This window comes from Blennius ocellaris (assembly GCF_963422515.1).
Source record: "Blennius ocellaris genome assembly, chromosome: 6".
Lineage (NCBI taxonomy): Eukaryota > Metazoa > Chordata > Actinopteri > Blenniiformes > Blenniidae > Blennius > Blennius ocellaris.
In genome coordinates this window covers 19,801,139-19,818,157 of record NC_137655.1, presented here as the reverse complement: position 1 = coordinate 19,818,157, position 17,019 = coordinate 19,801,139, and the positions used below count along the sequence as shown (strand labels likewise).

General features: G+C 41.0%; 2 protein-coding genes across 5 annotated transcripts in view; one reads left to right on the top strand and one right to left on the bottom strand.

Annotated features, from left to right (window-relative positions):
• Positions 1-3,209: 3,209 nt before the first annotated feature.
• rab20 (RAB20, member RAS oncogene family) lies at positions 3,210-9,063 on the top strand. Its single transcript, XM_080498268.1, has 2 exons — positions 3,210-3,547; positions 7,643-9,063. The coding sequence occupies exons 1-2, from the start codon at positions 3,358-3,360 to the stop codon at positions 8,233-8,235; spliced, it is 783 nt and encodes a 260-aa protein (XP_080354394.1). The 5' UTR covers positions 3,210-3,357; the 3' UTR covers positions 8,236-9,063.
• A 161-nt stretch (positions 9,064-9,224) lies between these two features.
• Positions 9,225-17,019, bottom strand: part of col4a2 (collagen, type IV, alpha 2) — a 65,776-nt gene continuing 57,981 nt past the window's right edge. For 3 of the 4 annotated variants that reach the window (XM_080498263.1, XM_080498264.1, XM_080498262.1), the window contains 14 exons: positions 16,814-16,877; positions 16,634-16,708; positions 16,440-16,547; positions 16,253-16,360; positions 16,099-16,170; positions 15,510-15,635; positions 15,312-15,428; positions 15,050-15,211; positions 14,556-14,654; positions 13,614-13,760; positions 13,400-13,516; positions 12,983-13,174; positions 11,142-11,428; positions 9,225-10,550 (listed from right to left, as the gene is read on the bottom strand). In XM_080498263.1, coding sequence (XP_080354389.1) covers positions 10,296-10,550; positions 11,142-11,428; positions 12,983-13,174; positions 13,400-13,516; positions 13,614-13,760; positions 14,556-14,654; positions 15,050-15,211; positions 15,312-15,428; positions 15,510-15,635; positions 16,099-16,170; positions 16,253-16,360; positions 16,440-16,547; positions 16,634-16,708; positions 16,814-16,877 — 1,929 coding nt within the window. In that variant the 3' untranslated portion in view covers positions 9,225-10,295. The remainder of the gene's footprint in view (positions 10,551-11,141; positions 11,429-12,982; positions 13,175-13,399; positions 13,517-13,613; positions 13,761-14,555; positions 14,655-15,049; positions 15,212-15,311; positions 15,429-15,509; positions 15,636-16,098; positions 16,171-16,252; positions 16,361-16,439; positions 16,548-16,633; positions 16,709-16,813; positions 16,878-17,019) is intronic. The other variant, XM_080498265.1, reaches the window with a different exon arrangement.

Here is a 17,019-nt window from a genome sequence, read left to right as displayed (position 1 = left end):
GAACTTACCACTTCCTGTCATTGAGAGCGTGTGTTTCCCCTAGCGACTGCGTGACTTACTTATAGTAATACAATATTTATAAAAAAGTGACAAAATCATTGATGTCTTCACTGTAAACCACAACAACCAACATATCGTTTTATCATGACATCTCGTGGTGTGTGCATGATTATTGTCTATTTGGTAGTTGAGATCAGAATTCTGAGCCCTTAAAGGAACTTAAAAAAAAAAAAAAATAAGAAAATAGAAAGAAGCAGAACATTTGCCAGATCCCGCATTCAGACCAAAGCAATGGATTCGACTCGATCAGCGTTAGCCCCGCCCACCAGGTTTGATGGGTGAGTTTGACGGATACAATTAATTCATGAATCAGTGGAACGTTGGACCATGAAATAAATACATGGTGAAATGATTCTATATGTTTTTACATCAAATCATTTAACCATTTTAATTAATCAATGACACATTTTATGATACGTTTATATTTTTTATTCCAGTTTGAATTCATTAATGACACATTTAATTCATTATTTAATGGCGTATTTAGTTATTTAATGTTGGCACATTTAGGCAATGAAATAATTAATTGATTACCGAAATAATTATACATAAAATTAATTCATATTTTCATCAATGACACATTTAATTATTTAATGGTGCCATTATTTAATTTTGGAACATATAGACCTCCATCATTTTGAGAATAAAACAAAGCTTTTAATGATGAATAAATAAAGATATAGATTTTGAAAACCAACTTGCACTGTAAATAAAAATCATTTAGCTTTACAAAGGAGAAATGTTAAGATAGAATAACACAAGATGAGATCAGACTTTATTAGTCTTACAAGGTGATATTGAACAAATATTTAAAGACAGTTAGGATAGTTGCACACAAGATAATATACAGCATATATGGATTATACATGGTACAGAATCACACATCTTTTAGACTTTTAAAAATATTGAAACTTTTCTATATTTATTTCCCATTTTTTCTTAATTCTTCAGCCTACACCTCTTTTAAACCTTTACCAATTTGAACAATTTAACTTTTAAAACATTAAACGTTTTTAACAGTTTTTAAGACCTCTTTAGACTTCTCCATATCTTTCAAACTTTTAAAAATAATCACACTTTTAAAATTATTGTTAACATTGAAGTAGATGGGGGGGCTTCAACTTACCTTTAACCTCTTTCAACCTACAACCACTACAGCGCCGCCATATTTTCAGCTTGAGACTTTATTTAACTTTTAAAAAGTTGCCACATCTTCCCACTATTCAGGCTTCATCCCGCCAGTAGTTTTATCATATTATAAAAACAAAATAAACCTTTTGTTTTTAAATTCCAGTGCCTTTTCCCTCCTTGTTAATTGTTACTTTCACATGATCTCATCTGGATGACACGTCGAGTTTGAAATAATGGTCATAAACGCTTATGTCAGCAAACGTTGTTACATTGGGCAAACCTTGACAATACAAGAATAGAACATACTTTTCATGACTTCCCTTATACAAATGGGTGACAGGTCATACAGGATATCTTTCCCAGCACGTGTTGTTGTTTTTAACACAGTAATCTTTGTACGCCATAGCCAGAGCTCAGTTTGAAAGCCACACACACACATACACACACACACCGCCCACCGGGACGGTCTGGTATGACTAATCAGGCACGCTGCCTGGGAGCAGAGGCGCCCAGCGTTTTGTCTTGTAGGCAGGCTCACGTCAGACCAGTGGGGTGATTCGTTTATTCTCTATTACAATGATTCTTTAACTGGCGAGTTGTCGCAACCTTTTTTTTTTTTAATCAAAGGCTTGTTTTCATCACCTTTTCTTGCTGATTAGGAAAAAGTTAAAATACAGATATGGATTTTATCACATCGAGGTGAAAGCAAATTATATATGTGCATGAAAACAGTTAAGTTTGTTTAAAAAAAAGTCTGAAGTTACTGAAGTGATTTGGAGGTTTTCCTTAACAAGCAGCTAATTCATTATAAACAGTATGTCTTCCTCACATCCCCTTTTACTGACTAAACTGTTTTTTGTGTTGTGATCTATCACATTATTTCAATGGATTTAAAAAGTTGAATATTTCCTTGTTATTAGAGATTTGACAGTGACGTCTCAGGCAGCCCAGTTTAAAACCATTGCTCTAAACCATCTAAATAAAAAACAAGTAGTAAAGAGCAAATCGACAAACAAGCTGTTGCATTTTCAAGGAGCGCAGAAGAAAATAAATAAATTCCAATAACAGCAATGGTAATCACATTTATTTTGAATATAAAGGAAAAAGACATGTGCATTAGAGAATAATCTAAAGTTATTAGGGGCCACTTACTCGAAATGATTCTGTTTTTAACTGTGATCTTGCAGTTATTATTTCCTCTTTCCCTCCATTGAGGAGCTTTTTCTGTTCGGGGCACTGTGATAATCGTTCTTCTTAGTTAAAAGTAGGAATCTCCATAATAATATCTGGTTATTGTCTATATCTTCAGGGTGAGCTGGTGGAGCACAGTACACCTGGGCTTCAATCTCTGCACTGGCTGCCGGTGGGTCAAAGGATTGACTTTAAAATTCCACTTTTGTCTATAGAGCTTTGATTGATCTCTGACCTGAATACATCTCATATTTCCTTGTAGTGTATGAAACATCCAGAGCGGTGTATCAAGTGTTTCCAGAGACGGAAGCAAAAGAGGTGAAGGAGCATTTAGTTCCTATGCTTTTCACCTGTGGAACAAACTTCCTGAGCACCTGAGGGCTTAAAACACTATTACTTGCTCAAGCTTTCCACTAAACAAACGACTCGACTTATTGTATTACCTGTATCTTAATGAGGTTTTTACTTCAATTTACTGTTGTTTTGGCTGATTTCTTCATTACATTTCCTTAATTTAGAGGTGAAGCGGTGTGGATTGCTTTGTGTCTGGAAAAAAAGAGTGCATTGACTAAGATGGTTTTAAAGGCGGTGAATGATATGTCCAATTTTCTGATATATATATATATTCTTGAAGTTTTGTGGAGTCCAGAAATGTGTTGCCAACAGTATAAATGACCCGGCAGGTCGTGTGTCCAGGCTGCCTGACAGACTGCGCTCAGGGTGAAAAGAGCCCTCGCGCCGCTCACCTACTTCCCGTTTCAACCTCGTTAACTTTCAGAAGTTGAGGCTCAGATTGGAGCGAAGTCACTCCGGGAACTGGCGCAAATGAACTTCCCTTCATCGGCCTCGGCGTGTGGGAGGAATTCACTGGAGGAACCACGTGATCTCTGACACTTTAGTCGCGCGTCGCTTCTTCTGCCGTGAAAACATTTAAAAACAATCCTCCTCCTCCTCATCATCATCATCATCACCGTTATGCCCGACGTGTCCAAGATGAAGAAGCCGGACGTGAAGGTGGTCCTGCTCGGGGACATGAACGTGGGGAAGACGTCTCTGCTCCACAGGTACATGGAGAGGAGGTTTAAAGAAACCGTCAGCACCATCGGAGGGGCGTTCTTCCTCAAGCAGTGGGGGCCCTACAACATCTCCATCTGGGACACGGCGGGTAAAAAAACCAAAACAAAACCCTCCTGCATTTCACTCTTCTCGTGTGTTTACTGGCTTCACCTGGGCCACCCTCGCGATCACCTGAGGCCAGGGCAGAGGCACGTGACCACTTCAACACCCTCACCTTAAAAACACTCACACTTCAATCTGACGTAAAAAACACAAGGTATTTTCTCTAAATCATGTAATCAAACTTTGTGTTTTTTTATATAAGGGCTGATTTTATTCTCCCCTTCAATATACTTTATCGTTGACAAGAACAAATGTGTTCCCAAATTAACACAACAAACATTTAATCATTCTTTGACTTTATAATCTAAAAAAAGAGACCCTCCCTCGACAAACACAGATTTCTATCAGCAATTGAAGTTGCATGAAACAAAATAAAACCAAAGAAAACAAATACAATTAATTACAAAAAACCTGTCAAAATTGGTTTTTTTTTGCACAATTTAATTAGGAATGTTTTAAATAATGTGTATGAGATCTTTGCATTAATAGATTTGATATTAAAAATTATATAGAAGCTGGGGATTGACTTTAAAATGTGATTCCTAACTTGGACAACGCATAGAATCGCATTAACTGCCCAATTCATTGTTTTTATTCTGCAGTATGAGTCCAAAACTTATCATACTTTATGTAATATGACTCAGAAATGAAGCGATTTAGTCATAAATCTATTTGTGAAAATCAAACCAAAATGTTTTTTTACAGGAGAATAATATGATGCAGGGACACGTGGTTTTGCTTGTTTGTTATTGGTCTAGATCAAGGCTGTCAAACACAGTTTAGTTTAGCCACATTCAATTCAATTTCATCCAGAGAGCGCTGGACTGGTAAAATAGTTCCATAATATTTAAATTCAAACTTTTAAAGTTGTTCTTTATTGTGGCACAGAGTATGCTTGAAGGAAATGTGTCGAGTTTTAACAAAACCAAATGATCACTATAAAAAAAAATTACAATCTCAACTTAAAATGAATTTTAATTAAAGTTTCTGGTGCAAAATGCATTAAAATGACCTCATGTTTGACTCCCCCGGTCTAAAACTGCCTCAATATTCATGATCCAGCCCCATGATGACCTGTGAGGAGGCCGTGCCACTTAAACGCTTAACCAGTATATTTGATTAAGCTCTGACATTTTGAAGGGACTGCACTGGGTTTGCTTTACTGTGCAGCAAATTTAGTGACATTTTCCTTTTTTAGAAAGGAATCAGAACTTTTGTTGCAACAAAAATCATCAAACTTCAGTCCTGTTTTGAGGCAAGACCTCCACATTTCCTCATAATCAACCATGAGGCAATAGTGTGCTGATTGTACAATCAGAATGGGAAATATGTCACATTTTGAGACAATTTGAAGCCCTGAGTTGTTAAAGAAGTGTGATTTGAGCCAGTTGTAATTGAACATTTTAAGAACACAAAAAAACATTTTAAGGTTGAAAATATAATGTAAAGTGTTTAAATTTATTGAGTTGACGTCTCGAATAAAATATCTGAAATCACAATGACTTGCATGAATGAAAGTTAAAACAAAAACCTATTACAAAGAGGAACGACTGTTGGAAAATGAATGTGAGGATATCAGAATACCTTCTGAACAGTTTTATGTGCATTTTCCACCTCGCGTCCTTCAGAATGTGGACGTCCTCAAAGCAATAAGTCAGCAAGTCAACAAGTTTTCTAAAAAAAAGAAAAAAATCTTGTGCTTCTTCTATGTTGCTCAATGTGGGAGTGATGTGACTGAGTCAAAGCATCTGTCAACCATGTGCTTTTGCACACACACACTCACACAGTGAAGTGGGCGGTGAAGAAGAATCAGACCGTCACTCTGACTCTTTGTAATTTTTTTTTTTTTGAGCAATCATATTTCAGTTCATTTCATCACAAAGCTGAACTGTGTGAACTTTTCTGACTCTATTGTCTCCAAAGTGACACGCCTGCTAGTGACAATCTGCGCCTTCCTGTGAGTTTGCATGTTCTCTTTGCGCTTTAGTTTCTCTGGGTACAGAACTTTCCTCCCACAGTCGAACACTAGTATTTAAGATGAACTGCTCCCTTTCAAATGCCCATATTAGTCGATGCGAATTGTGTTTATCCTGCGATGGCCTGGCGACCTGTCCGGGGGGTTTTCTGCCTCCGACCCACCGTCGGCTGTGGCCCTGACTCGGACGGCGTTGTGTGGAAGATGAATGGCTGGATGAATTAATGTGTTACTTTCCCGTGGCGTGTGTGAATAATCATTAATCTGGTTACCGCTGAGGACCTGGATCACAACTTCTCGACTTTCCAGTAATGTTCAAACCTGAGTAACGGTAAAATCTGTCTCAGACAAACTCAAAAAAAAAAAAAATTTGCCACGACCACGTCACCAGTGTTCCTCTTCCTGTCTGCGCTCCGCGACCTCTGTGACGGATCCCTGTGGAGTTCATTCAGTTGATCTTGTTGAGTCACCGTTACGGAGAAATGCCATAAAACTGCAGATCAGGGTTACAAGCGGGTTTTTTTTCTTCTTCTTTTCTGTCTTTCAGTTTTTAGATCTGACCACAGAGAAATGTCAGGCTGCCGCATGCTTCCCACTGATAAAACCTTTTTTTTTTCTTTCCAGTTACACTCAACGTTTCACAGCCGCTCACACTTCCTCCTAATAGTCACATGCTGAGGTTATGACAGGAAGACTTGACTTCTCACTTCAACCCATCTTTGCCAGCTCGGCATGTACACGTATTTTCCTGCAGGGAATTTTCTTCAAACTGTGATTTTGGCCAGTTATAGAGTATAACTTTGAACGTCTCCACAAACGACTCTCAGTTCGGACGATATCGGGGAAACATGCAGCATGAGATACTATGTAGAGTATTACTTTTAACAATGTGATTTATTACAATAGCTCTTTGAAATGTATCCTTTTAAGTAACATTCCTCTTTCTGACTGAGATTCTGACTTGTGTCCTGTGGCAGGTATGAAACAAGAAAGGAATATTTAATTAAATGATATAATCACAGATTTTCTTGTTTTAATTTAAAAAAGAGGGACTCTGACATTCCTGTTTAGTTGCTTTTATGGTGATGATGAGCTTTGATTATTTAATTTGATATTTGTTTTCAGTCTTGCACGTTGTTGCATGCGGTATATTGTGCAGCCCTGAGCGCGGTGGGGGAGTGTGGTTCGCCATCTCACCACCTCACAGTAGAAATCATGCTCTTCTATTGAGTGCCTGGGTTTCCTCTCGCTGGTTAAACGTCTCTGTGGTGGTTTGTGTCTCTCTCTGTGTGTGTTTGCTCTATGATGGACGGACGACTCGTTTGCTTTATGATGAAGCAGTACAGGAGATAGATGGATGTTGCGTCTCCTGCCATAGTAACTCCATCTTGAACTTAAATTATTTAGTGATTAAGAATCAAATGTTCAAGTTTAATTATTCACAAAGTGTGTAACTCGGCAGCATGTGAAAAGAGACACAGAAAAGTCCCAAACGGATGCTGGGAACTTACTTTGTTTGTCACATATAACAGGAAATGGAGTGTTTTGTGGTTCTGGACAGATAAAGCAAAACTAACAAATGATTCGCACTCTGTATTTACAGTTGCCACATAAATACATGCTGAAAGGTTCCAGCCCTACAATGTTCCCTTTAAAAAAAAAAACCCCACTTTATTTGGATTTATCAGGTCTGAGGGGGCATTTTGTGGTGACGTTGAAGTGTATTGTTTCACTGAGAGCTGGGAACTATTTTATCTCCAAAATGATTTGAATTAACCGCTTTTTATAACCCTTTGAATAAAAAAGCTGAACATCGTACTTCTGAAAACAGGATTTACTATATGTTGTATGAGGCTGCGTTAGTGTTGGTCCTGTCTAATTAACAGAGTCTTGCAGTGGACACACACACACACACACACAATGTGCCCTTTCAGTAGTCCTGCATATTTCAACAACAAAGCTTGCTTCTGTTTTAAAACTGCTGACTGTCTTACAAACACACACACAAAAGAAAAAATAACACTTCACTGCTGAGTCTTCCTGTTGCCAAGCAGCCGTTTTAAGTGTGTGTGTGTGTGTGTGTGTGTCCTCCTCTTGTCCTCTCAGGCCGGGAGCAGTTCCACGGCTTGGGCTCTATGTACTGCCGAGGCGCCGCCGCCGTCATCCTGACGTACGACGTCACCAACTGGCAGAGCCTCGCCGAGCTGGAGGAGCGCTTCCTGTCCCTGACCGACACCGCCCTGCACGACTGCATCTACGCCCTGGTGGGCAACAAGGCCGACCTCACGGACCACGACGCCCAGCTGTTGCAGGACTGCGACGTGCAGGCGGCGGACCAAGCGGACGGTCCGGACGCGACGGAGTCGCAGCTGTTGTCCGCCTGCCCGACTCCCCCCGACTCGCCCGCGTCCTTCTCCGGCGTGCACAAGCAGGTAACTCGCGAGGACGCGGTGGCCCTCTACGAGCGGATACTGCGCCACAAGGGCCTGGATGAGAAGAGCAGCCTGCCGGCGGAAAGGATGTGCTTCGAGACGAGCGCCAAAACGGGGTTCAACGTGGACGCCATGTTCGAGACGCTGTTCGACCTGGTGCTGCCGTCCATCCTGAAGAAGCGGCGCGAGAACCAGAGGTCTTCCACCGTGAACCTGGAGGACTGCAGGGAGGTCGGCAGCAAGCGCTCTCGAGCCGGCTGCTGCTGAGAGAGGCGACGGCGCTGCGAACCAGCGGGACAATCGACGAAGTCGGGCCTTCGCGCCACAACACTGTGACGGTACCTTGTTTTTTGCCTTGAAATGAAAACCAGCATTCGACCACCTCACCACACACCTTTTTGATGTGGTGAAGATGGTTTGGAAAAGCAAATGCATTCCATAATTTCCAGTTCATTTTTTTTTTTTTTTTTTTTTTTAATTGTTTAGTGTGTGTGTGTGTGTGAGGAATGGAAGTAAAGCCTTTAAATCCTTCCTCTGTTATGACTGAAACTGCACTTCTATCCCAAAGATGTGTCTGTGACCAAACCGCACAGATTAAGTCAATCACTGTTTTACTTTAGGAATTTCACAGATTTAACGGCACTAATTAATCAGTGGGTGGCACATTGCACTGTCTCTTTCGTTTATGTAGTTTGTCTTTTGTATTGCAGTTGAATTTTAAGGGTTTTCAATAATCTCACAATTCACTTCGATTCCATGTTCTCGGTGTTTATTACCGATCTTTGATTCATGAGCACTTTGGAGGTTTTCAGTGAGTGTACAAATGTCTGCGTCGAACTTTTATGCGTTCTCGTAATAAAGTTTTTTATTTTGCACTTTGTCTGCTCTCTCGAATCACAATTAAAGTCAGTTTAAAGAAACGAGGTCGAATCTTCACAATCGTGTTATGAAAACCGATGAAATTCTAATGTGATTAAAGCTGCGATTTTCAGTATTGCCACGGTCTGACCAATGTGTTTATTTACAAACGAGATTGTCCCGGCAAAGCGGAGCGTCTGACCTACTTACTGAACTGTGTAAACTTTAATCAGGATTTGCCGCAGTCAGACTCTGATCCAGAGTGTTTACGTTCCGTCCCGTTGGCAGCTTGAATGCACTCAATGATTAATAGTTTTGGAAGGAAAATGAGTTCAAGAAGCGGCGTGGAACCAATGGATGGAGGAGGGGCGAGCGGTCGCGTACAAATCAAAGGAAGTCGGGATAACATGGTAACTAAAAGGTTGAAGTAATTTTTAAAAGAAAAACTTTACAACTTTGTTTAAAAAAAAAAACAATGTAATGAAGCATAAGAGCATAACAAATGTTACAGATGCACCAGTTGCATTTAACTAGTTGTGTATTATTGTTCAGCTGTTACACTCTTTAACGTAAATACTGTGTATATAAATTTGCCATTCAAACACAATGTACTACTTGCAAGTTAAGTTTTATTCTGTGTGAGAGGTGGCAGGTCGGCTTGACATGTATTTGATGTGTTTGGTCCGATCGGCTGGTGAAGTAGCTCTGATCAAAGGTTTGATCAGATTTTAATGAAAGGGAAGTAAAAAATAATTTAGGGTCTATTCACACCAATCTCAGAAAATAGCACCTGGAGGCTGGTAGAACAAAATCAACATTTAAAAAAAGAAAGAAAAAAAAAAAAGGTAAAGTAGAAGTCAAGTTCATTCAGATGGTATAGACATAATCAGTGCATGGTGTGAACACATAGTAGAGTCAAATGGTTATAGATAATTCTGCGGTTGATAAATGCTTAAAACAAGTTAGTGGTTTGCTGACGTTTTATATAACAAAATAAGCTTTGTAGAGCAACAAAGTCAAAGCAAGATAATACTATCAATAGCATCAACCTACACGGTTGTGTCAGACTGGTAATGACACCTCCTTTAGCTCTAAACAGCTGGGAAGAAGCAAAGTTAGTGGCTTTCTGCAGACTGAAGACCCAAAACGATAAAAAAACCCAAAACAGACATCTGGTTAAACTGAAGCGGTGTGTACATATGTGCATCTTTGGTTCAGCTGTAGTGTACGTTCTCTGATAGTTAATGTGTAGCTGAGGTAATAAGTTAAAAAGCACCAAACCACATTTAATACACAATAATTGCTTCCCCTATAGTGCTGTTGTTTTCAGTACAGGGATTTTTTTTTCTTCATTTTTTTTTTTTTTTTTTATCTACAGTGTCGCTCGAGGCATCACAACACACAGTCATTGCATATCTGAGCTCCGTGGCTCGCAGAGCAAAAAAACGTCCGTCGGCCTATGAGTCCTCTCACAAGTTCTTCATGCAGACCTGACACCGGCTGATACGCGACAGGAGCTGGCCCGCCTTGAGCGTCTCTGCAGCCGGCTCGGTGTGGAACGACTGGTCCACCGAGGTGAGCCAGAAGCTGTGCTTGTTGGCAAAGTAGTGGCACGTTCCCTTGGCGCCGTTGCACTCGATGAATGGCGTCGTGCGGAAGTCCTCCAGGCAGGAGCCGGGCGACGACAAGGACTGGCCGCCGCCTTCATTTCCTGCAGCCGTATGCTGTGAAGACAAAAGGCGGGAGACTTTCATTGACGAGGGGCGGGGGTGAGGTCAGTGTCGAGTCACTCGAGCGCCAGCTAATCCTTCCGCCTAGCTTCACAGGTTTGGTATTTCACTGATTCTCTTTGGTTGGTAATTGCACGGGTCCAGTTGTGCAAGTTTGGCTTGAGTGTGTATGACTGGATGACAAACCAATGATTTGAACTGAATGTGTGAAATGCGTTGATATTAGAGTCAATTGTGACATCAGGTAGAGCACACCAAGGGGCCAGTCAAGAGCTTCAGCCATTGTTATTCCTAATTCTTTGCATGACTCAATACTCCATCCTGTGGTGGAAAGTTGTATTGCAAGACTAGACATTACTGAATAAAACTGTTTTAGGAAGTAGAATAAAGATGCCTATAATCAGTGAACTGGTCGTCATTACCTCAGGAGACAATAATACATCTTTATAGCATATTTACTTTTTTTTTTGTTTGCACTTTGAACTGGACCTTCAAGTCAGGCTGTCTCTCAGCAGCCTGTTTGTATACATTCTGAAAAGTGTACAAACCCCCCCCCAAAAAACCCACAAATAAACTGGGCTTCACCATGAGGAAGGAGTAGCCGATCCAGAGGCTGCGCCAGCCCACCGGACACTGTGGGATGGTGATGTCCTGGCTGTGAATCGCTATGGCGACCGACGGAGCTTCACATACAGAGCAGCGGCTGATGTACGGTTTGATCTCTCCCTCCTCCACGGGCATCATGGGGAGAGGAGCCGTCGTTGACAGCCAGTAGGACTTATCATTTCGGCTGGCGTAGTAGCAAAGGTCGCCGGGATTGCAGTACAGGAAGGGCATGGAGCTGAACTTTGGGAGGCAGGAGCCGGCCAATCCTGGACAGAACAAACCACCAAATAATTACATTGAGACCCTGATTACTTGTCGCATGGTTTTGTCAGCAAGTAAACTCTAGACATACACACATGTTTATGAAATAAATGTCCAACCTATCAAATGTCGGTATGAGCCTGGTGAACAAATCTATTGTTTTTATATCTTTTGTGAATAATTTCTAATACAAACACCCCCCCTGCTTTCTTTATAGTGAATTATGTCTTTATGCTTTTACAATGCGTGCAAATAAGTCCCTTTTCCACATGGAGTCTTATTAGAAAGTCTAGATTCTCAGGATAATCATTTCTAAACCGGGTCAAAGGCAGGACTCAAAAGGTCGGATGGTGGTTTTACTGTATTTCACATCTAATTAGATCGTATTTCCTTTCCCTTGTACAAAGACCTGGTTAAAAGACAAAATCAGATTACTTGCTGGGAAGGGAATGTTAAAAACAGGCTTCGGCTGCAATTCTTTAATTGAATCAGGGTGGGAAAAAAAACAAGGACAGCAAAGCATTACATAAAGCATCCATACAAGGTCATAGAAAACACATCATTGGTTTTGGCCTCCTTTAATGTGAGTGAAAAATCAGTTCCTTATTTTGTAACAGAAGCATGTGAAAATTTCAGTAAGATAACTCCTGTTTACTCCAGAGGAAAACTGTAGATGCAGTTCTGCTGCTCTTGTTTCCCCATTGCTCATCTTCCCGCACTGCCACAATTAATGGACTCAAACCTTTACCATTAGAGATTGTGTTTGATTGTGGTTTTCCCCCCATTATCATTACTTATTTCAAGATGTAATTCTGAAACGGGAACGTCTCGAAACAGGAAGTGACTTATTCCATCTTTTTGCGACGACGAAACTGGTTATTCAGTCGTTCAGCACGAGGGAGTCGGGTAGTCAGACTTCAAGAAGCAGCTGATTGATTATTCTTTCTTTCAAACCAATAAAGTTGTTTATTCTGCATGTGAGAATCAAGAAGGTGCTTGTTTGCGTTTCACAAACCAATATTATTGAGCTTTTCCAAATCTTAAAGATTCACTCTATACCCCTGCTATGATTATGGATAAACTGATTTCACTTATATAGTGCTTTCCCACTTCTTTATCAGCCCCCAGAGCACTTGAACCCCTCATTCACACAGATACCAACACACCAATGGAGACATTCCATTCATTTGGAGCAGTTCTGGGCTTATGAACAATAGGAGAATGGAAGGAATCAAACCTGCAGCAATTTGATTGAGAGATGAAGCACTTCACCAAATTAACCCCACCCATCCCATTAAATGCATTCCAATGATTGTGTAGTAGATTTCAAAAGTAGTCCACATTCTTAAACATCAGCCTCATGAGAAATTTTAACATTCCGAAATATGTTCTCTGGCTTAACAACGATTCCAAAAATGTATCCAGAATCTAAAGGACGAGTTGTTTTATTTGTCCCTTTTTAAGCAAAAACCTTCCAATTAAATCCTCTTTGTGTTTGTTTGCATAACACTGTACTGGCGCTAACCCTGCTGAACATTTCATTGTTGGGCAGGACTTACCGAGGTCCTGGTTGTGAGCCTTCTCTTGGCCCTCCAGGTAGAGCAAACTGTAGCCGTCCCACAGTTTGGACATGCCCACGGGACACATGGGCGTCTGCTCTGACTGGCTGTGTTTCACCAGCAAGTAGCCCACGCTCACACTGCGCCCAGGCATCCCGGGTAACCCAGAGACACCCGGGTTACCACGGTGACCTATTGGTGGAATCAAGAGTCCAGTCAGCCGTCTTGACGATTCATCATCGTTTATACAACTCATCTACATACCCCACACAGCTGATAAACTCAGCAACTCATGCATTACTGACCTAACAAAAAAATGTCATTGAAACTGTTCCGTCCTTAACTCTCCGTCGACTTAAATCTTTTAATCCAGGCTTATTAACCTAATCCCAAACAGCCAAACAGTAAAAGACTCACCTTCCAAGCCTTGCAGACCAGTGTGGCCCAGTAGACCGTGCTCTCCACGGAATCCCGGCGTTCCTGGTGTGCCACTGATCCCAGGCATGCCCTTCTGCCCAATCGGCCCCATGAACCCTGAGACGAACCAGGATACATGCTTCTTATTGACCAGGACAATTTTATGTCATTTTAAAGTATGTCCAAGAGAAAACGCAATGTGACAAGCGCTGACCTGCATCTCCAGGAGGGCCATGTGGTCCTGGTTCCCCACTGCCCCCCCCAGGTCCCACGATGCCCTGCGCTCCAGGAAGACCCCTCACCCCTGGAACTTTGATGGGATGTGGGATAGAACCCGGTGTGCCTGGCTGCCCACGGACACCTGGAGCACACATAGATCATCTGAATACTGAACTCCTCAAAGTGCTACGTGACCATTTTTAGCATCTGGTTCGAGTTTTTCTAGACTTTTCTTTCTTTCTTTCTTTTTTTTTTTTTTTACACTTCTCAAACAGGAAAAAAGTTTAAACAGTGGGTTTCTCATATTTTGAAAAATATTTTGATATTTAGTGTAACTATTACTGCCTGTCGTTCCTCTGGAGAAGAAGCTAAAGCTAAAGTTTCGGTCCTTCTGCATTTTTGATATATGTACTAAAAATGGGTTTGTACATATAATACATAAACACAATGGTAATTTGCAGTTTTCGTTTCTTTTTTTTGCAGATGATACCCAACTTTATTTTCTATTTGTCCCGACTTTTAAACTTTTTTTCCCCCAAAGTCTATACGGATAAATAGGAAAATATATAGATATATAAAGCAATTTGAACTGGTTATCACAACCATTTAAACAATTGTAACTTTATATTCCAGCTTATACACATCACTATAATCCTAGCTTTGCTACACTAATATTAGGATTGAATTATTGTATGTTTAACCTCAAATGACCGATCAACTCTCTGAAAAACGCATTTTCATATCTGTTTTTAATCAGTCGCTTTGAATTGTTTGAATTTTATTTATTTTTCTTTCAATTTTGCAGTAAGTACATGGTGCCTGTTTTGAAAGATGCTCCCATATATAAGTATACTCTCGAAATTTCAAGTAAATAAATCCAAAGTGACTGTGAAAAAAGAGACATATGGAAAATAGATGGATTACGTGCATAACTAACCTGTCAGTCCAGGATTTCCTTTCGGGCCGACAAGCCCTCGTTCTCCCTTCACACCATTTACGCCAGGATATCCCATCAACCCTTGTTCTCCTTTCACACCTGTGACAGAAAAAAAATGATAGGGAGGCAGCAAATTAGGTTGAAGATGTGGGTAGAACCAGGCACTCTTATAAAAAAATGATTAAAAGATTACAGCAATAATAATATTCAGAATGAAAAAAGCATCAATGTTCTTGCAGGAACAACTTCAGCTGCATCTTTTACACTGTCATACACTAGTTCTTGGTTTCCTTTGCAGTTATTGATGGATGTCTGTCATTTCAATATGCAGAATGCAGGTTCAGTAGCATATATATATACAGTAATAACAAATGAATTATTAAACTATCAGAAACGACATGTACATTTTGTTGCCAAGTTCTCTGTGGTCAGCATCAAATCGGAATTTTAGACAACTCAAGCTGTTGTTAAACCTAAAAAAATGTGATCCATACCTTTTTTTCCAGACACGCCATTAGGCCCCCTGTATCCCCCTGGACCGTGCTCTCCTTTGAATCCTTTTCTACCAGGTACCCCAGGATACCCATTTAATCCTGGTATTCCCTTTTCTCCCGGTAGACCAGTCGCACCAGTATTTCCTCTGGATCCCGGGAAACCTGAGAAACCAATTATTTAATTTCCTCCAATCAAAAGAGGGATAGGAATTAATAGTAACTGTACTTCCCCCCCCCCCTCCCGCTTCGATAAATGTCCCACCTTGTAATCCCGTCTGTCCTTTAAAGCCAGGATCCCCACTCCATCCGGGTCTGCCTGGCTTCCCATCCGGTCCCACTGGGCCACGGACTCCTGCTGGTCCAGGCTGACCGTAGTCGCCTGCATAATTAAAACATGGGATCGTTTCAAATGTCTTCTGGGAGTTGGACAGTCTTTTAATACCCAGGAGTGAGGACTGACCTTGAGGCCCCTGGAAGCCTTTCAAACCCGGCGTGCCACGGACACCCGGCTGGCTGTTGGGATCGCCGCCTTCTCCTTTCTGTCCTTTAAGTCCCGGCTCCCCAGTTGATCCAGCGGTGTCCACACCTGATGTGATCAGAAAACATGTTTCAGGAAAACTAAGCATGGATGTCCTCTTTCTTCTCTGGATTTGCTTACAGATTTAATATATCGTATGAATATTATAATGAACTGAATGTGGTTGTCTTTGCTTGCACTTCTTTTGGTTGGAAACAACATTTAAAGAAGAAGAACACCCAACAACAACTCGAGTTTTGATTTCAGTTGCCGACAAACATCCTCACATTGGCGTGAATGATTGTGGCTGGAACATGTCAGCTTAGAGAACACATTGCTTCATGTCCTCAACATTGACAACATGACTTTGTGACAGTGATAACTTCAAATATTGTTGTTGTCCCAATGTCATGTAGGTGTGAGTAAATGAAATCGATCATTGGAATATTGCTGCATTCTTGTAGCTTCCATTTCTATTATTTTTGTTGGTTTTTCACGAGGGTTTAAAAAAAAAATAAATTATTTAATTTACCTGGCGCGCCGCTGAGGCCCTTCTGCCCTTTCAGTCCATGTAATCCATACAGACCCTTGATCCCAGGCTGACCTGCAAACAAAACACGAATCAAGAAAAACAATGACGTAACTTGAAGAGAAAGAAAAATGTGATGCTGCTCTGATCTTGTTACCTTTGCCTCCTGGGAAACCAGGAGAACCTGGCTGTCCATCTTTTCCGGGAAATCCCGAAAATCCTTTTTGACCTTGGTTGCCAGGAACACCCTTCTGCCCGTCAGAGCCTACAAAATAAACACTGGCATGTTAATGCAGGTCTATTAGTCTGTCATGAGGTAGTGCATGAGGTTTGTTTTCTTTTACCAGAATAACCAGGGCCTCCTGGATTGCCTGGTGTCCCTTTTTTCCCATCTATCCCATTAAAACCAGGGGTCCCTCTATCGCCAGTTGTGCCAAATAACCCCCGGTCACCTGTACGAGTTGCCAAATTGAAATTGATATTAAAGCCAAAACCAGAGGAAAACTAAAAACAATTCCATTTAAATCACTGTATGTACCTGTCTGTCCCGGGAATCCAAGCTCTCCTCTCAGTCCAGGGAATCCGGGAAGGTCCATGCGAAGGCCCTTCTCACCTGTAATTTAAACAAATAGTTTGATGTGTTTTAATCACTGACACTGGATAAGAGTTGAACGGTGATAAAGTCTGTCTCTATGTAGTTTAACTTGGAGGTTGGTACCTTTTACACCCTTCCTTCCTTTGTCGCCTGGTGCACCATAGGCGCCAGGGCTGCCTTTAGGTCCCTGAAATGTCACATGCAGGCACTTTGTCAGACTTGAGATTGTGTCGCTCTCCACATCATGATATTTACATTGCTGAACATGTCAACAATGTGACATTAAACAATACAAACATATCCATGTAAGCTTCCAGTCACGTGTTATC